The sequence below is a fragment of the Setaria viridis genome, chromosome 2, assembly GCF_005286985.2.
Source record: "Setaria viridis chromosome 2, Setaria_viridis_v4.0, whole genome shotgun sequence".
Taxonomy (NCBI): domain Eukaryota; kingdom Viridiplantae; phylum Streptophyta; class Magnoliopsida; order Poales; family Poaceae; genus Setaria; species Setaria viridis.
This window is the reverse complement of record NC_048264.2, coordinates 29,681,563-29,706,401: the sequence shown is the minus strand read 5'-3', so window position 1 is coordinate 29,706,401 and position 24,839 is coordinate 29,681,563. Positions and strand designations below refer to the sequence as shown.

Genomic DNA, 24,839 nt, shown 5'->3' with positions numbered 1-24,839 from the left:
AGCACACCCTCATGTGTTCTGCCGAAATATCTCAAATGTGGTTGACCAAAGTTTTCACCTGAAGATTCAATCCGCAAAATATGTGGGAAATGACCATGTGATAGTAAATGCCACATATGAAGTATTGTCATTGCGGCACCTCCAGAAACACACGTCATCATGTTGCAATACCCGTGCCGTGGATCAGAACAACCACAAGCAACATGTGCCTAATCATGCATAGCTGCTGTTGTGGCCAATGGTTTTTTTAGAAAATGAAAAATATTCCAACCTCTGCAAACGCACACAGCCAGTTGTGGGCAATGGTGGAGATAGAAAGTTGAATTTTATTTTGTTAGAGGAAGCCAATAGTGTTAAAGTTTTTAAAACAAGTGCTAAATTGACATTAGTTGCATAGAAACATCTCCTTTTACCCTAGTATAATGTGCTCCCACGGGAGGACTCTGATAACGATCGTTTCTGGGAGAATTGAGCATGGTACAAGCATTTGGATCCTAGTGCCTTACATTGAAAGAGGCCTTTAAACTCGATGATGAAAGAGGACATGGGAATTGAAAAGTCATTGATAAATAGATGGAATGGACGAATCATTGCATTCTTTTCTTACGATACAGATATGTATCTGTTCACCAATGATCACTGGATGATAATATATACCATCATAAAAGAACAAAGCAGCAGTCCTGTTGTGGACTCTTTCATTGGGAAGGTGCCATCTAGTGGCTGATGTGGCACCTAATTTCCCTGTTTTGTGGCTGGGTCAATAGTTAGTTGGATCAGGATAGAAATAAGATAAGATAGAGATGAGATAAGATCAGATTAGTTGAGAGTTTGTTGTGATCGGCCTCCTTATAAACCAAGGCCACGACAGGAGATTAGGCAGGTAGAAATAGATCCTAGCACTTAGAGCCTCCAAGGGAGGGCGAGTAGAGTTTCTATCCTGTCATTGTAGCCTGTCTACTAATCAATAAAGTTCTTGTATTCCCCCAGTTCCTGTTGCTTATCATCTGGTATCAGATGGGTCTTTCCTCAGCCCCCCGTCTGCTGCCGCCACCACGCCCACCACCTTCCTTCTCCCTGCATGCCGCTGAACCCACTGCTCCACCGCCACCATGGGTGATGACCTGAAGCTCGCCCTAGACACCATTCTCGCTGACCTCTCTGCCATCAAGTCCGAGATGTCCACCATCAAGGGCGACCAAACCCGCCTCAACGTGGCGGTCAACCGCTTGTAGTCGGAGCACCACTCCTCCGGTGGCTCCAGTGGTCCTCCCCCGCCTCCCCCGCCCCCTCCGCCGCTGCCATCGTGCGAACACGCCAAGCACAAGCTCCGCTTTCCCCGCTATGACGGCAGCGCCGACCCAATTCTCTAGCTCAGCAGTTCTTCCGCGCTGACCACACCTAGGACGATGAGCGGGTGTGGCTGGCCACCTTCTACATGGAGGGCGCAGCCTAGGATTGGTACTAGCGCCTGGAGCAGAACCACAGCATGCCCACCTGGTTGGAATTCGTCGACAAGGTGCAGCGGGCGTTTGGCCCCCCGACGCGCAGCAACCCGCTCGGCGCCCTGATGCAGTTGCACCGCACCGACACAGTGGAGGAGTACAAGGCGCAGTTTCTGCCCCTGCTCGCCCACTGCCACACCCTTCAGGAGCAGGACCATATCGACCTCTTCACCGGTGGCCTCCGCAACCCGCTGCAGACTGACGTGGAGCTTTAGAACCCGGCCACCCTCGACGACGTGATGGGACTCGCCCGAGCCTTCGAGCACCGCTTGCAGCTGGACGATGATGACATGGGTGCCATTGCCCACGCCCCCAGCCGCGCCGTTTCGCTGGCTCGGTCCCATCCCTTCCACACCCCGGCGGCTCCCCAGAAGCCACCGCCGGCCGCCAGGACAGCACTGCCCACTCCCGCCGCCCCTATGAAGATGACTCCGCCTGCAGGCGTGCGCTTCAAGCGCTTGATGCCGCAGGAGGTGGCCTAGTGCCGGGCGGAGGGCCTCTGCTTCAAGCCTTCAACTGCTTCGAGAAATTTTCGCGGGATCACAACTGCACGACGAAAGGGCTGTACCTAATGGAGCTCGACGACGATGCCTCACTCCTAGGTGCCACCGAGCTGGAGACGGACTCCTCCAACGACCTGGAGATCTCTCTCCATGGCCTTACCGGCATCAAGACGACGGACACGATGCACCTGGCCGCCTCCGTCGCCGACGCCTCCCTTCAGGCCCTCGTGGATTCGCAGTACACGCACTCCTTCATTGCCACGTCCACTGCGTGCCGCCTCAGCCTCCAGCCTTCTCCATGTCGTGGACAGATTCTCCAAGTATGCACACTTCATCACCCTTGGTCAGCCTTACACCGCCACTTCGGTTGCCTAGGCCTTCTTTGATCAGATTGTGCAGCTTCATGGGTTACCGTGCTCTATTGTTAGTGACAGGGATCCTGTCTTTACCGGTGCATTTTGGACAGAACTGTTTCGCTTGTCGGGAGTGACTTTATGCCTCAGTTCCGCTTTTCACCCACAAACTGATGGCCAATCAGAAGTCACTAACAAGGTATTGGGCGTCTATCTTCGCTGTCTTGCCGACGATTGGCCGCGGAGTTGGCTTAGGTGGCTGCCATGGACGGAACACTGTTATAGTACTTCCTATCAGACAGCTCTTCAGGCCACGCCCTTTGAGGTGGTTTATGGCAGGCCGACCCCCATATTGGCCGCTTATCAGCCCGGCTTGTCACGGGTGGCTTCATTGGACAAGCAGTTCGTCGAAAGGGATGCATTCTTGGCTGCTGTTTGGGAACGGCTCCTTCGGGCGTAAGGAATCATGAAGCAACAATATGATGCAGCCCATCGGGACATCACCTTTGCTGTGGGTGATTGGGTGTGGCTTCATCTTCACCAGCGTGCAGCGTCCTCTGTCAAGACGGCCCAAAATGCCAAGCTAGGTCCTCGCTACTACGGGCCATTTCAGGGGATTGAGCGCATTGGCTCGGTTGCCTATCGCCTGCAACTCCCCGCCAAGGCACGCATCCACAATATCTTCCATGTGGTCTTCCTGAAGCTGTTTCATGGTGAGGCCCCGGGTGACATAGTTCCACTTTCTCACCGTTGTGCATGGCCATGCTGTTCCAAAACCTGCTAAGGTTCAGCGTGCCCGTCTTAACCGTGGTGTGTGGGAGGTCCTGGAGCATTGGTTGGGTCAGAGTGCCGCAGATTCTACATGGGAGCCACTGGAGGAATTCAAGTCCACGTACCCAGATTTTCAGCTTGAGGATGAGCTGTTTCAAAAGGAGGGGGGAAGTGTTGTGGACTCTTTCATTGGGAAGGTGTACAACAGGAGGAAGAAGGCGCCATCTAGTGGCTAATGTGGCGCCTAATTTCTCTATTTTGTGGCTGGGTCAGTAGTTAGTTGGATCAGGATAGAAATAAGATAAGATAGAGATGAGATAAGATCCTGTTTTGTGGCTGGGTCAGTAGTTAGTTGGATCAGGATAAAATAAGATAAGATAGAGATGAGATAAGATCAGATTAGTTGTTAGTTGAGAGCTTGTTGTGGCCGGCCTCCTTATAAGCTAAGGTCACGGCAGGAGATTAGGCAGGTGGAAATAGATCCTAGCACTCAGAGCCTCCAAGAAGGGCGAGTAGGGTTTCTATCCTGCCATTGTAGCCTGTCTACTGATCAATAAAACTTATGTGTTCCCCCAGTTGCTGTTGCTTATCAAGTCCGCTACCACTGCCACATATTATTTGGAAAACAAAAAAGAGGAGAGCAGCAAAAAGAGAGTTGCAGGCTGCAGATTCGCGACAAAGTTAGTGCTTACATTCCACGCAACCCTGAAACAAAAAGGAAAGGCATTTGCGTGCAGAACCAACGGCATCCACACGATCAGAGCACCGGCACCAGCCACCAAGTGCATTTTGCATGGCAGAGTCACCAGCGAACCGTGTGGTGCAGGTAACTGGGAGCAATGGAGGTAACTACCAATGGCAACAAAACTGCAACGGTGTATAAGAGTGTAATATCGTCTTCATTGATATATCAATGGAACATGTGATCGGAAACTCTAGCTAGTAGCAAAACTGGCAACAATTGTTCCATACGTGGTGATGGATCTCCAGCCAGTGGACCCAAACAAGCAATTCTCATATACAATGTTCCATAAAAGTATAATCAAGAATTGCAGATATGTATGGTGCAGGATGCCTTGCAAACTGCCATGTTCAGCGGCATTCTTTTTTGCACTCTAGAAATGAAACAGTGAGTTCTTCCTATCACTCTACCAAAAGTTCTCATCCATCATACTGTTTATGATCAAAATCGGACTATCGCAGAAACAGGTGTGAAGTTGCCACGACAGAGCCAGGCGTCAGACATTGAACCCTTCAGCTCTCAGGCATTGCAGGTGGGCTTCGATGAACTTTCCGCAGGCATCCTCGCCATTCTGCACGATGCAGTCATCTCTCAGCTTCTTCGTATCTGGGCAAGCGCAACATATCTTCTTTTTCGGCTTCGTCTCAGGTGCAGGTTCAGGTGCAGGAGCTGTGGCAGGTTGCTCCTCAGTTTTCACAGATGCAGTGTTCCCCATATCTGAAATGAATTGAAACAGCAGTCGATCAGTGTTGAATAGGATAGGACAGACGACTAATGGTTGGAGTTGGATTGTCTAGAACATGAGAATTTTATAAATATAAACTTCATGTCATATATGTTTTACAGAATTGAAATATCTAGATAATTTTTTAAATGATTACTCTCAGTGCAGACAGTAATCATATATCAGAACCAGACATGGCTCTTTTTCAGCGAAAAAATACTTTTTCAGAAGCACGCACAAATGGTTACCAAAACAGGGTCACTGGGAAAACAGGTCTAAACTGGTTTTATACCACGACAGTGTCCACACAACTCACACTGTTGATGCTATGAACTAGAAGAGTCATGGTAAAAAGTATCACTACAACTTACAAAGCAAGGAAAAGCGGTGACAATTTAAGTAACCAGGCAATGATGACAGAATAATAATTAGGAAAAAACCATTTGCATCCAATCACACTTCGGTCAGGAAGGTCTTTACTCTAGTCAGCAATCATTTTTTGGTTGCCAGACAATTCAGTTGGTAAAGGAGGCATGCTATACTAAGATGGCATGTATCTTGCAACGCTTAACTCGATCAGTATGATGTTCTACTTCTTGTCCTGCTTGTGCAATAGCCAATAAGTGCAACTCCTTGGAATTGCAGCAAGTACTAGGCTTTGATGTGGTTCAGTATAGCTTGCTCTTTGCATATCTGTAAAGAGTTCCTATGATTTGGCTGCTTGAAAACGATGAGAAACATCCATACAAGCTCAGGAATCCCTACAGTTCGGTTTTATTTGTGCTCTTAATTCAAAGACGCCTTTGGAAATTGGCAAGGGTGTCTTTCCAGATTCCTAAACACAATCTAGCCTAGAGACCTAGACATTTGATTTGGAATCTAACACAGCATTTTGTATACTGAAAATTAGCTTTCTATGGGTTCAATGGCAATCCGTACCCTTCAGGCTTGAACTAGTTTCACAACAGCCAACAGGTGGAACTTGTAATCCCCCAGCAGAATCCTGAAGACAATCAAGACCATTCTACTACCCCGTACGCAAACCAACCACTAATAACGTTAAAACCACACCAAATCTACCAAGAACAAGCGCTAGTCGGCACCACTCTGCTAGTCTAATCACAGAGGTGCTTGGTACTCGCAAGCCGCAAGGAACCGGAGCGAGGAACGAGGGTTTACCTAGTAGGAGTCCCTGGAGCCGACGAGCGCGGGCGCAAACTCGAATCCGCGGTCCGGATCTGACTCCAGAACGATCTCTCGGAGCCGGAGGGAGGAATCGCGCCGCCGCACGCGGAGACCGGGGGACGAGAGGGTTCTAGAGGAGACGGTGCGGCGTGGTACTGGAGCCGAATAAACGAGCCGCCTCCGCCGTCACAGCTCATACGGCCCCGTTCTAGTGACCCATCCGATCTGAACCGTTGGCTTCAGATCGAACGGTTCACAGTCGTTCGCCCGCGCCACCCTTGGTCCTTGGACTTGCTTCATTGCTTGGACACGAGTCCAGAGAGCGGAGCACGACTCGAACCCGTCCCCTTCCTTGCGGCGGCCCCGGACGTGAATGCGGAGAGAGCGAGAGCGAGAGAGAGAGAGAGATCATGGTGGCCCCGGACCTGAAGGCGGAGACGATGAAGCTGATGGATCGGCGGGGGGCGCTCGAGGCGGAGATGGACGCCATCATCGCCCGCCTCACCGCGCCCGGCGGGCCGGGCATCACCGGCGGCCTCGTCGACGCCGAGGTGCCGTCAGATCCCAAAACCCTAGCTAAACCCGAAATCTGTTTTCTGTTTCACAGTTTGGGTGCTAAGTCGTTCGTTGTTCGGTTGGCTCCGGGTGCCTCAGGGTTTCCCCAGGTCCGACATCGACATCCCGAACGTCCTCGCCCAACGCCGGAGACTCGCTGGTATGCTTACACTCAATTTTCGTTGAGATTGTAATTTGTATATTAACATTCAGCTATCTAATGTTCACCGGCTACGCGCTTCCTTCAACACGCTGATTTATTCCTTTTTCTCATTCTGCTGTGCATTGGGGATTGTGTGATATCCCTTTAATTTAATTAATTTTTTTTCTCATTTTAATTTGTTTGGCTCAGGATTACAAGTAGAATCTGGGCACTTTTGTGTGTCTAGGAAGGGGGATGTTAGGGTACCTCAATGGGTTTTTTCTAGTTGCGGTATTATGTTTGTATTGTGTATGAGTTGCTGCAATGGTGGGTTCTAGTTACTAGATGACTAGGCTGCCTGATGATGCAGCCTCTGGTTCGTGTAAGCAGCATGAGGTTCGTAATTGTCCTTTCCAGAGCTGAAATTTAATATATTTTCTAGCTTGATGATTTTAGGAATTCTCTTTCCAATAGTTAAGACCCTGCCAAGTGAGCAGGAAAACTTAATGTTGGTTTGTCTCTTTTCTAGGTTTGGCATCTGTAGTGAATAGATAGTACTCAATCCCTTACATTTCGGATGCAAGGTTGGTCGGCATCAAAACTCACTCCACCCAACTAGAAATGCACTTTCACCTAGTTGCTCGTTTATTTGTGCTTGAGTTTACTAGTAGGAGTGGTCAATGAGTATCCATTTGACCTACATGCATCCCTGCAAGATGTTTTTTTATATCTGTAATATCCTTTCTTATTCATTGCAGCTTTTTTTTACTAGAGGGAATTGTGGTTTCTTGGCTTATGAGGTCGCTAGTGATATGAACCAGATGTAGGAACAAAGGGTGGGCTAAGGTACATTGTTGTCTGGGATAAAGGATAGAGAGTGACTGATGGGCTTGCAGTGTAGAGGAAAATAAAATCGTCTTTTCTGTTGACTAAATTTTAAAATGTTGATTGGTGCCTTTGGTTGTCTGACAATTGCTGTATATATGATTCAAATACATTTTTGCTCATTGTATTGTGTTCATCACTTGCATTGTTTAATATTATTACAGAGCTGCGAAATGATCACAAGGATGTTACTAACAAAATTGATAAGAATCTGGAGATTCTACATTCATCAAAGTTGTCGAGGAATGAGCAATCAGCCTCAAGGGGGTCTGGTAAGTCTTCAAACAGTATAATAATAAAATGAAAGCCATTGATGTTGGAACTGTGTAGGCAGTTGGTTAAATCTTTGGCTATTTTAAAAAATATAAAAATTCTAGATTTGAAACACGAAAAATAATGTGAGTAGATATCACATTTAATGATTTAGGTATTATAGTTTTGCAAATACTCCAAATGTCTTGGACACAATGAAACGTGGAAAACAGTAAGTTTCATGGTTGGAGGGAGTTTCTTACCTCTACTTGATTATGACATTGTTTTTCCAGTGAACATCATATAGCCTGATTAAAACCTATAATCTTTATAATTTTTACATGCTTAATAATCGTAGCAATTTGAGAATGATTTTAAAGGGGAATGGGTATAAATGCATAATAAGAAAGTGATAATAGTAATATTAAATTCTGATATTTAGAATCACCGTATTTGTATTATGATAATTGGTAAAGCAGTATGCAAAAAATGTGTTAGATGCTGAGACATCGAATTCATTGGAGAAGACCCAGAGTCATTTTTAAACTAGAGGAGATAGAGTTGCTGATCTTTATGATATTTGATTTCATGCAGATACAACAGCTTCATCGCATATTGGGTTATCTCAAAGTGAACCAATGGAAGAGGATCCGGTCACCAGACTTCCTTTTGCCATGATTGATGAGATCACAGATGGTTCTCCTGCTGCTGTGGATGGTTTGCAACTTGGAGATGAGATAGTGAAGTTTGGGAATGTGGAAGCTGGTGACAGATTGCAGGAAAGGCTCATGTCTGAAGCTATCTCCAATGAGGATCATCAAATATCTTTAGCTATCATTCGTCAGGGATCGGCAATGAATTTAACAATTACACCAAGAAGGTGGCATGGAAGAGGACTTCTGGGGTATGTTTTACTATATCTTGGTGTTAATCCAAATTACCTTTATAGTCACAAAAAATTTTCCATTGCTTAGCACCCCTTGTCAAGAACTGTTAATGTGGGTCTTTTAGCTGTGGCTGTGTTTATTTGATTTGCTTTGATTTCCATGGCAGGTATTCTAATTAAATATATCCACATGTTTTAGAAATCCATCTGTAGCAGCTGCAAGTAGTCTGCTTTTAATGTGACCATGTTGCTATCAGATTAGTGTGACATGGCTAGCTGCAGTGCACTGTAGCATGTTTGTGAGCTGTCTATACTCTATAGTATCCTGTTGATATGGCTTAAAAAACGTGACCTTTTTCACAAAACCTGTTTGGTTATATCCTTAGAGACTTGTGGGGGGAATCGGATAACCATGGAAGTGGAAAAGATGTAACAAACTTCAGTAAAGTGTTGCTGTCAATTCTATTGCCAGTCTGAATGATGTTTTTGCTTAGTGAGCCAACAGATAGTCAGTAGTCTTCCAAGTCACATGCTATGGTTTCAGAACTTGAAATTAGGAAAGAAACTAGTTGAGTGGATTCCTAAGAGGATGAACAATGCATGTTTTTTACAAAGTTATAAATATTTTTGTGCCATTTTCTTTTTACACAGACAAAAATGATTGTAGTAATGCTGTAGTTTGATTGACAAAGAGATGTGCTAATCTTGAAAATGTCCAGGTCAAGCCATAAAGTAGTTTTGTTTTTGAGCATTGCATGACAACCACTGCTTGTATACATGGTTTGTAAAATACTCGTGAATAATGTGGTGTCGGACTTTTGTCAATGATGGTTTGCAAGTTTTAATCCATAGATGGGCGGCACTGCATTAGACTACTGATTAGTAGTGGAGCTGCCTCTTTCATGTCTGCTCTTTGTCTGTTTTCTTGCACTATTTTTCTCCATCTGAAGCCAGTGGCTCAGCACCTGGATTCAAAGCAAATGATCTCTAGCTGCCAAGTTTATTTGTTTACTCGCGAACAAGCTACCAGATCCTTATTGTTCCCTTGGTGATGACTTTGTTAACTCCAAGTTGGTGTCTCGTTCTTGCAGGTGCCATTTTCGAATGTTATGAAGAGTCTGCGTTCTTCAGCCAATAATGTTCGCCCTTCTGGACGGCTCTAGCATCAATTGATGACTTAGGTCGTGATTGAACTGATTAACTGAAAGTGTGTAACGTCCTACAGAAAGCTGAATGCGTTACTTATTTTTATCTGTGGAGCGCTTAAAACATACCGGCGTATATACCTGGTTGCCTTGGTTGAGATTTTTACTTCGTACATTATTGTTATCTCTATCGTATTTTGGTAGTGCATGGGCCAAGGAGCTGCATGTCTTAGCGACGCAATTTGGATCAATCAGCAGCCTTGATTAGAGAACCAATTGCTATCACCTAATGTTCGTTCTGACGGGACATTTTATCACGTTTGATAATGCACAGTAGATCATAAAAGTACGAAGTCAAATAAAGTTTTTGCTCGTCTAAAAGAAGTACATGGCGATGCTAGCGCGTGGAGTGTGGGCAGAAGCGGGGTTGTTTGATGCTAAGGACTAATCCCGTTACATAAGATGTTTAGCTATTAATTAGAAGTATTAAATAGACTAATGATAAAATTAATTTATAAATGAGGATTAATTCGCGAGATGAATCTATTAAGCCTAATTAATTCATAATTAGCAAGCCTAATTAATCTATAATTAGCACATGTAAGCATCACATGGGCTAATTATGGACTAATTAGGCTGAATAGATTCGTTTCGCGAACTAGCCTTCATTTATACAATTAGTTTTATCATTATATTATATTTAATACTTTTAATTAGTGTGCAAATACGTTGACGTGACAGGACGAGTCTGCGGACATTTTCCTTTTGTACAATCATAACACGGTCGTTGAAAGGTATTGCGCTTCACCTGCTTATCTCCGTCTTCTTATAAAACACAGAATGGCCGATCAGAAGAAAGGACATGTCGGTTCCTTGCTATTTATACGTGTATTGCTCGCAAGGCAGGAGAAGAATCTTGTCGGCACCTTTCTACTTATACGTATATCCCTTCCCAATTGAGTATATTTGTTTTTTTTAAAAAAATGCTCCAACCTGTGCATATGATTAGGCCATGAAACCGCACCCAACTAGGATATATCAATCTGTTGCGCCAACAACCGTTTCGCCTGAAAATTTGATATTCAAAATACATGGCATCTGTAGGGCTACTATGTTGTGACATGATAGTGTGTAGATTCCCTGTTATTAGGACGGATGAACTAACTGATGGGAAAAGTTAGCCTACTTTGATTCTGCTCCTAGAAGATGAGAAGTGGTTGCTTTGACTGGTACTGTTGCTAGGAACACCCGTTCTTCTGAAGCTTCATCTACTGCAGTTTTGTCAGACCAAGGTGTACATAATCCATGCCCAGAGGCCATTATCATACTCACGACATCGACTTGGAACGCTGAAATTTCATGACGAACCGTGTAATTCCCACGGAACAATGTAGGTTCCTTTTCCAAAATCTCGTGCCTTATTTTTTGCGATGAAAAATTTCGTATAGTTTAGAAAAGGGAAAATTGCAAAAACACCCGCAGGCTAGTGGGTTCAAATACACACTTCTTGCATCTCACCTCCTTACAACATATATACTCACGTAGACCAAGGAATTGAGATGCAGAAGGGTATACAACCCCTTCCGACATGGTATAGGTGTTATTTTTTTTCCCGCATTTAGAAAGCTGATGAATAACAAGAGACTACCATTGGGTGTTCTTGCGTGTGTAAAATTTACCCGTAAAAGTGAAAAGTTCAAAAAAGATTATAAAAGATCATGCTATCACTACTACCGTCACGTAAAATTTGAGTTTTGAAAAATAACACAAGACATGTTTTTGTCGGAGCTAAAACTCTTTTGCATGATAATCGATGATAGCACGCTGTATCGATTCATACCTTTTGAACTTTCAATTGTGCTTTTTAGTGTGCGGGAGCACCTCAGCTGTGCTCGATGAATAACCTATCTTTTCAGCGTACAATGAAGAACCCATGATGCATTACATGTCTACAAATTCCACCCAACATTTCTCATGTGTTGAACTGTCCACAACTACTTTTACGGTACGCACTACTGGAGAAGTGGAGAAGTGAGCATTCATCCATGATGTTAGTACCGGTGAGCTTTTGGTTCGGTACTAACGTGCGGAATTAGTATCGGGTCCAAATTTTCGATCCTCGGAGACCCTTTTTAGTACCGGGTCACAACAAGCTACCTTTTAGTATCGGGTGGTGACCTGGTACTAATTAAAGCCACGAAAACTTTTAGTATCGGGCAGGTGTTATTGCCCGGTACTAAAAGTCTCTCCACGGGTTATTTCAAAAGGAAAACATATCTAACTCCATCACATGTGTTGTGTAGGTGAGAGTGAGATGGTAGGGAAGGTTCGCGCGAGGCTTGAGGTCGTGGGTTTGAATCCCACGGACCCTGCACATGGAACCTCTCGGCTATTCAGAAAATTTTTTCTTTATTTTTTTAGCGTAAAGCCATTTAGTATGGCTGATAACATTCAATACTAAAGGGCCATTTAGTACCGGTTGGTAACATTCAATACTAAAGGTGAGGTAGTAGTGACGGTACTGTTGGATGCATGTAGGAGTTGCCATGGCTGCCTGCATGAGCTTCACACGGGAATTGAAATAATTAAAAAGAACCCTATGTTCCATGGAAAAGCTGAAGGGATCCACAAGAGGTATGCAACAACTTCTGCTCATGATTACAAGTACGACCCCGCCAAGATATTGTTGTGATACAAAATTAATCGAGAATACAACAAACGAAAGGTTACTCTTTTAGAATGATGCTCCATAATGTGGGCCGCCTTGCCGTATAAAAATGTGTTTAAAAATGAAGCAGCACCTAATCCAATAGAAGTCTCTTCATTATTTGGCGCCTTGTAGGCTGTAGCAGCTAGTGCGCTGTGTTCATTTTCTATGGAATCAGAAAAGAACCAAAGTCTATGACACGGAATAACAGATGAGCTGCATGAGCAGCTAATTCGGTCACCGGTCTCTCGCCAACACCGTTCCCGGTCACCCGGTGCACCAGCTCGATCGATCTGCAGTGTCCGGGTGCCATCCTGATCGATCGATTAGAAATCACTTGCTGAGTTTTCCTCTCCGCTCGTACTTCTTCTAAATTATTATTCGTTTTTAACTTTTCTAATTGCATAGCATTTACTACGTATCAAATAAAATTTTTTCTAATTGCATAGCATTTACTACGTATCAATATGAAAAAAAAGTCATGAGAGCATACGTGCTAACGTACGTGCATCACCTGTCGTTCACGACATGCGGCTCGATCGATCGCGGCTGCACGCGTCGCCCGGGCGGCTCCGACCACGGCTTGTCTCGTCGCATTCGTGGTGCCCGGCGCCAGAGGGATCTCTATGCACGTCTCTGCTGACCTGACGAGCTGATCGCGCGCGGCGCGGCGCGGCCTGCCATACCACCGGACCCGGGCGCAGGGTCTCATGATTGCAGCAAAGGTTTTCTAGCTCCCCGTGACGGCGACGGTTTCGACGACGCCGCACCAACCGCGCGCGGCGCGCGCGCGAAAACGAACGAACCCACACTCGCCGCCACCACCTCCGCCGCGCGCGCGCGTCCGCATCACCATCACCCCTCCTTTTCCCTCCCGCTGCACTCGCCACCCACCGCCCCGCGCGTACGCTCGTACAATACGAGCGGCGCCTGGCTCACTCGATCCTCTGCTACGACGCGCGCTGCTACTTAAGCGGCTCATCACCTGCTCTCGCTCCGATTCCGGTCGCCTCTCCCTTTCGCTAGCTCACGCCGTCGTCGTCACAAGCTCACACTAGCTTTACGCGAGGGAAGCACGCCTCGCGGCTAGGGGTAGCTCTAGCCTCTAGCTCCACCTCCACCGCGGCGCGCGCTCGCGGGGCATGTCGGCGGCGGCGGCTCCCCGTGTGGCCGGCGCGGCCCGGAGGCTGTCCCAGTCTCCAAAGCCGGCCGGCGCCAGTAGGGATAAGGAACCTCCCCCGCCCCGGCGCGAGGACGCCGCGGCGGCGGCAGCCGACAAGGCCAGGAGGAGGCTGCTGCCGTCGGCCTCGGCCAGGGGCGCCGCGGCGTCCATGCTGCTGCGCCGCGCCGGCGCCGGCGCGGGTGGGCGAGGGAGCAGCTACGTGCACCCGTCGTCCTCGCTCAGCGTCTCGTGCGCGTCGGAGGCGTCCACCGAGTCCTTCTGCAGCCGCGCGTCGACGGGGCGGATCGGCCGCCGCCCGGCGCCGGGGCAGCCCGTTGGAGCTCCGCGGCGGAGGGCGGCGGGCTCGGCGGGGCCTCCTTCGGCGCGGCCGGCCACGTCCAGGAAGGCTGCCGCCAGCGCCGTGCCGCCAGGCGGTGCTGCCACTGCTCCGGTGGTGGTGCCGGTGTTTGGCTCGTTCAGTGGAGAGCCCACCGCGACGCCGGCCGGGCCGCCCAGGTGCCCGTGGGTTACCCCTAACACTGGTAGGTAGTCAAACAAATCATGTGCTTTATGTCATTTTCGGTAAGGTAAAGACAAAATAAGTGCTTATACAGTTACATACTGTATAGAAGCTATACGTACTAGCGTACTACAAACCTTAACTTATTATCACCTTTGGCAAAATGAAAAGATACACGTTCTAAAGAAAAGCTTCGGTAGAATCAACAGGAGTAAAATGCACCGCCGGTCTGTGGCATCTAGGTCTCTGAACTTTCAAATTTCAAAATGCAAAGTTTCAAATGCAATGTTAAGATCCTCAAACTTGCTAATTAACACCGCTACTTATTAACATAAATCGTCCAAAGTCCTCCGCGGTCCCTTTCTTCCCCAACTCCGGTGGCTTCCTTCTCCTCGGTGAGAACATGCGCCGCTGCCCTATGCTCCCTCCCTTGCGTCGCCCGGCCGTCATCATCGGTGTACTCGACCGCGCCACCCGAGCTACCATGCGTTGCGTTCGCGCCGACCATGGCAGCCCGACGCCCGTCCTACAAAACTGCCGCCGCCCTGCGCCGAACCGAGCCAACCCCATCCACCTCTCCTGCCTGGCCGCGTCGTCCTCCCTAGCAGGCTGCCATCGGGCCCTGCGCTCTGCCGCTTCCCAGCCGCGCCACCGCCGGCTATGGAACAAAGGCCTATCTCTCAGGCAAGCTCGGCACAGGGATCTCCGGTGCCTTCCCCCGCGAGCTCGCCGCGCGCGCTGCGGCCACCCTTCCCCTTGAGCTCCTCCGGCCGCCCTCCTCCTCAATTTCAGTGCGGCGCAAGATCTCCGCCCCTGCGAGCCCAGCGCGAGGAGATAAGGCACCCCGCATGTTCCATGGAGAACAGGCGGATGGAGAAACTGAAATTCCAGCCTCCCCTCCCGTTGATTTGCAAACTTTGGTAGTAAAATCAGTTCTCAAGAGACCAAGAAAGCTCCCAGTGCTAGTAATTGAGACCAAAGTCACTATGGGTAACGAATTCAGCTAGCGAGCATCAGGCGGGATTCTCTAGCACAGGGCAAGCTCAGGCGGGCTCTCCGGCAGCGGAATGCGAGGTCCTCCCTCGCGACAGGGCTAGCGCGTGTGCGGCCAAGCCCACCTCCCGCCGGCGAGGTACCCGACGGCCGACGCCGGTCAAGCGCTGCCCGGCCTGCTTGGCTGCGTGCGACCGGGAAGTAACGGTTTAATGGCAATTTGGACCTTGGATGAGTCGATTAGCGAGTTTGAGGATCTATACGTGCATTTTAAAGTTTAGGAAACTCAGATGGCATTCTGAGTTAAGTTTGAGGATCGGATGTGCATTTTACTCAATCAACAACTATATATATAGTTAGGTTAGACGATCGACAAGAATAAATTAGCTTATTATTAACGGCTTTAACCATGATTTCTTGAATTTCAATTTTTAAGTTACTTCTCAGTGTGTTTCAAATATTGTAGGCAAGAAGCCTAAATTATATTAAATAAAACATAAGTTTTACATGCCTAGCTTGCAAACAAAACTTACAAAACCGACGGTATCCACACCGTCTTCTTCAACTCCATCCCTTCTCGTGTATCCTTTAAGCCGCTGTGGACATTATAATAATATATATAGGTTGAAAACATACAATGTTACATACATGATACATCCATATGAAATATTTTTTTAAAGGAACTATGACTAGTTTAGTTCGTTGGGGTATTTGGGGTTATACAACAGATCCACCGTCTGGACTCAGGTCCTTATATTAGCTCAAATTTAGGTTCTTGCTATTTATAGTATAGTCCTTGCTCCTTGATTACTGGTCTATGATATTGGCCGGAGATCTTAAAGCAGAAGACTAATTCCTATCATACTAGGCTAAAGTTTAGATAAATCTAACTTATAAGTCGTTTTCATGCAATTATGAGTCCGTTTCTCAGAAGATTCTACCTATCATGGGAAGCTAAACCCACTCCGCCTATAGATAGCGTTTTTAATTGGAAGCTGGATTATGAGTGGTTGCGACTTGTATGATGTTTGCTAAGAATAACTCTCATGGTATTATGGGGCTTTAAGACTAATTTGTTTGTTGCTTAGAACTTTTCATATGGAAATTGACATTTACTTGCTAAAACGTGGATATTAGTCTGCATCTTCCACTTTGTTTTCTGGAGAACTGCAGATTTTAAGCATATATCTTCTTGTCTTCTCATACTATTTTCCCTTCTACAGCACATTTTCTCTCATTATTCTTGGCTCTTGGGTAATATCGAAAAAAATCACTACAGATAATCATGTTTTCTTGGTATCTATAATTATAGAGCATCTAAAAATTGTCATAGATTGCAGTCTTGATAATGCTAACATAGTATGGTAATCTAACAAGCAGACACTAGACCTTTCCTTGCTTCTCTCCCCTATTGTATAAATAGGGCTCCTACGACCATGCATAATAAGCTAAGCCATTGTTTCATTACCATTAGCTTCCAAGTTAATTACTAGCTAGTCTCTGGCACAACGCCTTGAGCAAGAATACATATATAGTTGCATTGAAATTACGAAGTAGCATTCTACTTTTATGTCAAGAAAATGAAGTATATCTTTTGTGACCATGCATATATTTGACGCCCTCGACCATCGGTTAGTCGGTGATGGTTAAATAATAAGACATCACAAACGGTTGGTGGTATAAAACATGCAATAAAAAGATGCACTAATAAAATGTTTGGTGGGCTGTCGGTTATCGAGCAACTTGTCAATTTTAATCTTCCAAAAAAGGGATTCCATTACACACTAACTACATGATGGAAGTACTATATTTATGAAAAACATTTAATTCTCTTAAACTTACAACTATTTAAACTCTGAAGTCTTAACTGAAGAATAAAGCTGCAATAGTGCCTTTGCAATTAAGCCTGAGTAATCGCCGTACTAACATGGCTATAGCCTAGACTATAACCAATTTAGGCACCCAACAACGGCATTCCAGTTTCCACACGCCATTCCAATTTCACCTAAAAGCATTGTCTTGAAAGCGAATTCGGATGGAAAGCATTATGGCGGCCCGGACCACCATCTTTTCTTTACAAAGATATATGCTTAATCATTGTTGTTCTCTTAGTTTAAGCACAGCTTAGCTTCGCATTCTTTCTGCAGTACAGTTAGCAGCTGGAAGCCATGATTATTACTATAGATATAATTTATGTAGTGCTAAGCTTGGAGCTCCTCAATGCTACTAGTTCTTTGCAGTTTTTGCTTAGTTTTGGCTGTGAATTGTGCCATCTTTTCTGTTCGACATACTGTCAGAGAACTGTAGAGTATTGCTTCGGTTTGTAACTTAACTTCAAAATAGGAAGTGAGAAGATCTGTTCAATCCCTTTTGATTATTCCTAGTTCCTACTCACCAGTCAGTCCTACCTACTACTTTTATCAGTCACCTAATAATCTTTTCCTCCATGATAGAAACAACAGTGTGAACAATAAGTTGAAATGCTTAATATTGTTCTTCTTTTTGGAAGATAAAATGCTTAATAGTGATCTTTGCTGGAATAATAAAATGCTTAATATAGTTGTACAATATTCCAATCTAAAGTGCCTCTAGTCTGGCAACCCTTAAAGTTATTCAGCCTTCTCCTTGAATGACCAGTTGCTTTCAGCTGACTGTAAGGACTTCATTGATTTGACCTTGCAACAGATCCCTGCTACGCTGCCTTCCATGACCAAGAATGGGGAGTGCCAGTGCATGACGACAAGTATGCTCTAAACCTGATCAGACCAGCTAATCTTCTCCCGAGACCTATGATCAGCAATAGATTGTAAAGTTACAATATTTAGTGCTAAAATGCAGGAAACTGTTTGAAATGCTCACTCTGTCTGGTGCACTGGCCGAGATGGCATGGCCTGCGATTCTCAGCAAGAGGGACACCTTCAGAGAAGTGTTCATGGACTTTAACCCTGTGTTGGTGGCGAAGCTGAACGAGAAGAAATTCTTGGCGCCAGGCAGCCCTGCTAGCTCCCTGCTGTCGGAACACAGGCTGCGCATAATCATCGAAAACGCACGTGAGTTGCTGAAGGTAAGCTGATCATCTCACTCTATCCATCTGTCTCCACCTAAATCTCTTGATGAGCCGGACATTATTGGCAATAATATACACTCGTTCATCCATAACACATTATGACTTGTTTTTTTGTTTCTGCAACTACGTCGTTGCTGTTGATAGGTCATAGAGGAGTTTGGATCGTTCGACAGCTACTGCTGGAGCTTCGTGAGCAACAAGCCGATGGTTGGCAGCTACCGGCACACGCGGGAGGTGCCGCTCCGGACGGCGAAGGCCGACGCCATCAGCCAGGACCTGATTCGCCGGGGGTTCCTCGGCGTCGGCCCCACGGTGGTCTACGCCTTCATGCAGGCCGTCGGCATGGCCAACGACCACCTCGTCACCTGCTACCGCTTCGAGGAGTGCCTCGACATCAAAGCCGCCGCCGCCGCCGCAACTGACGGCTACGGTGACAGTTGCAAGCCGGCAGCGGTGAGCGAGCAGGAGGTGAGCATGCTCTGTGGGCTGGTGCAGTGCGTCGCCCTGGAGCCGTCGAGAGCCGCCACAGTGATCAGCATCTCATAGAAGCCAGCCACAGCTGCAGTTAATTACCAGGTGATGACGAGTGAGAAGGGATTAGGAGATTTGATTCCACTTAATTGTGCCCTGCAATGCGTGCATGTGTAGATATGGTCGTGTTTGAGTTTGAGGGTGTGCATGGTTGTTGATGTGAGGTTTGAGAAATGGGGGTTTGCGTGAGCCGAGGGTGTTGAAAAGATGTGTAGGTAGGAGAAGAAGTTTCAGACGACGTGTTCACATTTCACATTCCATGTTGAACTAAAGGAGTGGTGGAGTGGAGCCGGTACAGATCTAGATCTTGTAAAGTTGCAAAGATTGTTCTCTAACCGATATGCAAAGCAAAAGAAAGTCTCTTCGTTCGGCTTTGTTTACGATTTGAGACGTGACAAGAAAGTGGAAAGAGAAACTAAAAATATGTTGAACGTCGTGACTAAAGTTAGTCGTTGCGTTGTCATTCTCAACGCTTTAGACGACAAAGGGAAACGCATGGAAATTAAACACGGGCAAGAGCACGGTTAGGGCGCATCCTTCAACTTGAGTTGCACTAATCGGCGACGATGAAGCAATGATGCTACCAATCATGAGGGGAAGTGATGAGGAGAAAACAATATTCAACTTGAGTGAGCAACTCGCCGGCGACCAATACACACAAATACCCCTTCGACTATCAAGTCGGTGCCCATGTCAAGATTATTACAACCAGCATGCGTTGCTAAAGAGTGGACGATCCTATGCCTCTAGCTAGGTGAAACTTTAAAAGAAGAAAAGATAATGGTGATAACAAATGACATGCTTGAGTTCAAAACTGAGGTTACATGCAGCTGAGACTAGAGGTCGAAAGCTGAACCGTCGATGTGCTGCTTCACCATCTATAATGGCGGCGTCTGTCTCCAGGATAACTCTGCTCATCTTCACAACACCAGCAGCTTGTTGGCCTCGTACACACGCCATGAGCTCTAAATGAAAGGCATCCATGTATAGCTCCTGTTGTTCTTCCTGCAGCAGCTAGGACCACACTGCCCATGTGATCCCGAGCGCAGAAACTCCATCTCCCTGTGTTACTTTCTCTTGCAAAAGATGCATCAGTTTTAATCTTTGTATGGTTTTCATCAGAAGCCGGTCAATTTTCCTCTTCAACCTTCGAGCTTGTTTTATGTTTGTCTCTCGTCTGTTTTTTCTTAGACAACTCTCTTTTTGTTGTTTCTTGGTGCCGGTCCCACTGGGCCTACCCAATATAATCTGCGTTTGTTTACACGGGCTCGGTCCGTTCACCGCGCGTACCGGATGAAAATACTGGGCCGAAGAGCGCACAAGGATGCGCATGGACGGGCTGGGCTGCGCGGACCCAAATTGCGTGATTGTATCGGCTGCTGTTATTATTTCATTGTAGCGAGTTAAACAAGGAGCTGAGCCGAATTGTTAGCTTGTTATGAGGCCGTGTTTGGAACTGCTCCAGTTTTTTCAGCTCCACTCTCAAACCATCTTGCCAAATACCTCCAGCTTCAACAATCCTAACTTCAAAAAAAGGTGGATCTAGAGGGCAACTCCAAGATTTTTCTGGAGCACCTCAAAGGGTGCTCCGAAAACACAGGTTTCATACCTTCTCTTGGAGTTGGGTGGAAATTACCCACCAATGCCACTTGTTACGTTCGAGAGAACAATAGATCGACGCCCCCTCCTCCCCCTGACTGTTCATCAACGCCCCCTCCCCTTCCCTCTCGCGACTGTTCTGTGCTGCCGCCGCCTCCTCCCCTCCCTCCGGCGTCCAAAAAAACCGGCGGCACGAACGTCGATGATGATGCTCAACCCCTTCCCCCATCATGGCATACCGGTGAGTACTCCTCCGACCAGACTGATTTTGATCCAAACTCATGCCACCCAACTCCCGCGGCGGCGGATGCTCGGACGACGACGATGGCTACAAGGAGGACGAGATGCTGCACCAGCGCCTCATGCGCACGGGCTCGCGCGCCGACTCCTTCGATGTCGAGGCCTTCGATGTGCCCGACGTGTACCGCCACCGGGTGCGCGCTTCCTTCATTTCATCCGCTCACTCAAAATGATTTTTGGTGCCTGCGAGGTGTTTGTGATGCTACCTGCACCCATCGGCACGGCGTACCGTCACCTTCTGGACCTAATAGGTTTGTTGTGGTAAGAGTATGACCATGAGTCCATCGATGGTGCTTGCTTTTGACATGATAGATTCATGATTGCTTTTGGTGTGTGCATTTCTGCAGGTAATTTTGGTCTGTGCATCAGTGCATGTGTGTGAAGGTATCAAATTAGCATTGGTGCAGTACTTTGGATAAGCATGCATGGACCATGTCAAATTAGCCTTGTTCTGATCTGTCTTTGGTTTCATGAATGATGTATTTGATATACAATGCGTACTTGTGACACATATTTCTTTAGATAGATATCAAATTATTTGGTTCAATCTACTTGTTAGTTCAACTGGACTTTCAGTTATGGTTGGCTGGTTTGCCCATAGACAGTGGAGTTACTCTATAGATTTTTTCCAGTACGTTGATCTTCATGCAAAAAATTAGACAAAGAACTGTAGCAAATGGGTACTGTAGCTCGCGCTAAAAACACCAACCCCAACCAAGAGCAATGAAGACTATTTCCACAATTCTTACAATTTCTAGAGCTAGAGTTTACAACATTAGCTAAACAGGTTCATAGCTCCCTATTTTTCTGGAGTTGGTGGAGTGAGCTAAAAAAAGTGAAGTTGGTGGAGTGGAGCTATTTTTTTTGGAGCGGAGCAGTCCTAAACATGCCCTAAAAGAGCAAGCCGGCTCATTGAGCTCTAGTCCCTCTATGATAGTTTCTCTAGGGAAACATAATACAACATATGCTCATGTACCCAAACATATACCCACCTCTCTACAAATACACGCACACAATCTCATCTTTATAACCGCCTCCGAGACTGAACTACTAAGATCGATGAAGTCGTCACTCATCACTGACGCCTCACTGTATACAAAGATGCCGTTAAATCCTAAAATACGTACTGATATAAATTGGAGGCAAACATTTGCGGATACTTCAAATAAAATAGTCCAAATAATGCTATTATGAGCGTGATTTCTGGTCGCAGCTATGGACACATGGCACAAGTGAAGTGCCTGCATTTTGAAAGTCAGACAACTACAATCTTCTCCTCTCTGAATAGGAAAAGAAGACTTTTATAGCTAACAAACATTGTATTTCGAATTGTGCAAATAATTTAGTACATACCACCTAGACTTGAGCAAAGTTCAGGCCGGGCTGGTAAAAATCCTAGTTTCTTCCGAGCCTAAAATCTCCACCCAAGCCCGCCTATTAACCCATCGGGCCAACAAAATCGGGCCTAATTCGGGCTGGGCATTTAATTCATTTTATGATTTGGGCCGGGCTCAAACCCGTCCATTTTTTTGCCGCGAAATCAGCACCACGTCCGACCCTAAATGAGTATCGGGCTGGGCTTAGCCCATTGAGCTCGGGCTGGACTGTCGGGCTGGGTCGGGCTAGGCCTATTTTGCTCGGGTCTAATACCACCTCTATTAAAAAATACAATTCTAAATATGCAGTCTAGATGAATAACCAGTGGGACGGGAGTACATGATACACTTAATAATAAGAGGAGGTACGAAGTATTCAACTAAACATGTGATCTCTCTCTCTCAAGAAGAAACCGGCAAGTTCATTGCTGGTCGTCTATATACTTTTTTTTTTCGAAACGAATGGTCGTCTATATACTGAAACTGGTTGCTCGTCACCTCTCCTGTGAACAACCGTGCTCCGTATGTGCGCTGCCGAATACAAGTCAGCACAGACCTCCTACTGGAACAGAATACAAAAGTCACCTTCATGGACAGGGACAAAAAGGCAAACAGTTACACTCAAAGGCGCAATCTGAATCACACTCCAGGTGGCTGCTATCTGTGGCGTTGTGCCAGCATCAGGATCCGGGGACGCGTGCACGACCAGCACTTGTCCGATGGTCAGGACAAGTATGCAGATCGCGACCATCTTCAGCGCAAGAAGAAGCCATGATTTTGTACAAGGTCTGTTGGGCTGGACTTATAAGCTGGCTGAAAATCTGAAATGATTGATTTGTTGTGAGAGAAAAACACTGTTTTGTAGCTGATAAGCTGAAGCGAACATAGCCACATGTAACTCTCCTGGATGGAAGATTGATTGGTACGTAGATGTTTCTTGCGGCACGAGGAAATAAAGGATGTGCTAGTTATACACGGAGCAAATGGTTCCTTGCCCACCAATAAGGCTGCAACACACAAAAAACATATCTAAAATTAAACAAAGTCGTTGGCTCAAAGAATATTACTATTAACTGGTCAAAGTAATTGCCAACAGGACACAATATTGTACCGTCCTCTTGCTATCATACGTATGCATATACGAGTTAGGTTGTACTTATCTTGTAGATGTCAACTCTCATATTGGCAAATGATTCATTGCAACACACAAAAAAATATCTAAAATTAAACAGTCATTAACTAAAAGAATAGTACTCTAAGCCCACTCTTAATGGAGTTTCATTCTCATTAAATACAGTGTAAGAAGAGAGAGATAAAATAAGTTTCATAGGGATGAAACCTGTATACACTGTTTGAAAGGTATTTTGTGTCCGCATGTAGTCTTGGAAACAACAAACAATGAAACTGTGTATTGCATGAAGCTATTTCAACTACAAATTAAATGGTGGTATTTTTGGAAACATAACTATAAAAGGCCACTGAGAATGGCTTAACTGGTCAACGTAATTGCCAGTATTTTGTATTGTCTTCTCGCTACCACGCATGCATTTAGGAGTTAGGTTGCTAATCTTGTAAATGCCAACTCTCATTGTGCTTATTTATATATGTTGTTATGGAATATTCTCTTTTTCTCTCTTACGTCAACTACCATGATTAACCTAGAATTTTAATTATACGAAATTCTGTGTTTTGTATACATACGACTGTACGAGATCTTGATCCATGTATCCCAGTGAGTTGCTACTTGCTTGTCGGTGTCTGTTAAACACCGATTTCACCATCCAATTTGTGAAAAAGACTACTAGAAAAATGACCTTCTGTACTGGTTGGGAACCCTTTAGTACCGATTTCGCAACCGATATTGTTAGTTCGGTGGGGGCCTTTAATACTGGTTGAAATAACCAGTACTAAAAGATATTAAAAAATAAAAAAATGAAACTTCCCCCACCCCTGCCGACCTCGGCCTCCCGCGGTCGCCCCCCGCCCTTCCCGCCACCCCGCCCCACCGCCGGCCTCGGCCTCCCGCAACCGCCGCCGCTGCCCCCGCTCCGCCGTTAACCCCCACCGCCCCCGCCCTCCCGCCTTCCCGCCACCACTCCCGCCCTCCCGCCGCTGCCGCTCCCGTCCTTCTGCCCCGCCACCGCCGCTCCCACCGCCCCCGTTTGCCCGCCCTCCCGCCGCCGCTCCCACCGCCCTCCTTGCCGTCTGCCCGCCATTGCCCGCCGCCGCCGGACCTCGCCCTGCCCGCCGTCGCCCGCCCCCCGTCACTCGTTGCCGCCTCACCTCGCCCCGCCGCTGTCCTCACTACCGGTGAGGGGCGAGCGGAGGGGGGAGGGGAGGGGAGGCAGAGGAGGCTCCTTACTGCCGCTGCTCCTCACCACACAGGAGAGGAAGGGGAAAGGAAGGGGGAGAGATAGAGGAGAGAGAGATAGAAGTGTTGAGAGATAGAGGAGAGAGAGAGATAGAAGGGCGAGACGGGAGCGGCCGGGTAGGAGGGATGGATAAGTACCGGACGGGAACTCCTTTAGTACCGAGTGGGAGCTTCACCCGGTACTAAAGGTCATCTCGGGAACTATCCGTTAGGCCTGGTACTAATGCAAGGAACATAAGGTTTGGTCTAAGTACAGATGGATTCAATCCATTCGGTGAGTTTAGTAGTGGTCATAACACTTGGCTAGTGACCTTATGTATGTTCAACCTTCCGCCCTGGCTGTGCATGAAGCGGAAGTTCATTATGATGCCGGTAATTATCTAAGCTCAAAACAACCTGGCAACGACATTGACGTTTACATAAGACCGTGGTTGAAGAACTTTTATAGTTATGGAAAGAAAAAGGTGTACTTGTGTGGGATGAGGATAAAAAAGAGACTTTTAATCTACGAGCATTGTTGTTCGTAACCATCAATGATTGGCCGGCACTTGGTAATCTGTCAGGA

The 24,839-nt window shown here is 46.5% G+C and overlaps 2 protein-coding genes across 2 annotated transcripts; both read left to right on the top strand.

The window, feature by feature from the left end:
* Positions 1-4,906: 4,906 nt before the first annotated feature.
* Positions 4,907-9,821, top strand: LOC117844852 (uncharacterized). Its single transcript, XM_034725661.2, has 5 exons — positions 4,907-6,334; positions 6,438-6,498; positions 7,530-7,637; positions 8,212-8,521; positions 9,595-9,821. Exons 1-5 carry the CDS (start codon positions 6,194-6,196, stop codon positions 9,614-9,616), a joined length of 642 nt encoding a protein of 213 aa, XP_034581552.1. The 5' UTR covers positions 4,907-6,193; the 3' UTR covers positions 9,617-9,821.
* A 3,330-nt stretch (positions 9,822-13,151) lies between these two features.
* Positions 13,152-19,008, top strand: LOC117842194 (uncharacterized). The gene is made up of 4 exons (XM_034722564.2): positions 13,152-14,059; positions 17,716-17,773; positions 17,869-18,094; positions 18,242-19,008. The coding sequence occupies exons 1-4, from the start codon at positions 13,498-13,500 to the stop codon at positions 18,641-18,643; spliced, it is 1,248 nt and encodes a 415-aa protein (XP_034578455.1). The 5' UTR covers positions 13,152-13,497; the 3' UTR covers positions 18,644-19,008.
* The last annotated feature ends 5,831 nt before the right edge of the window (positions 19,009-24,839 follow it).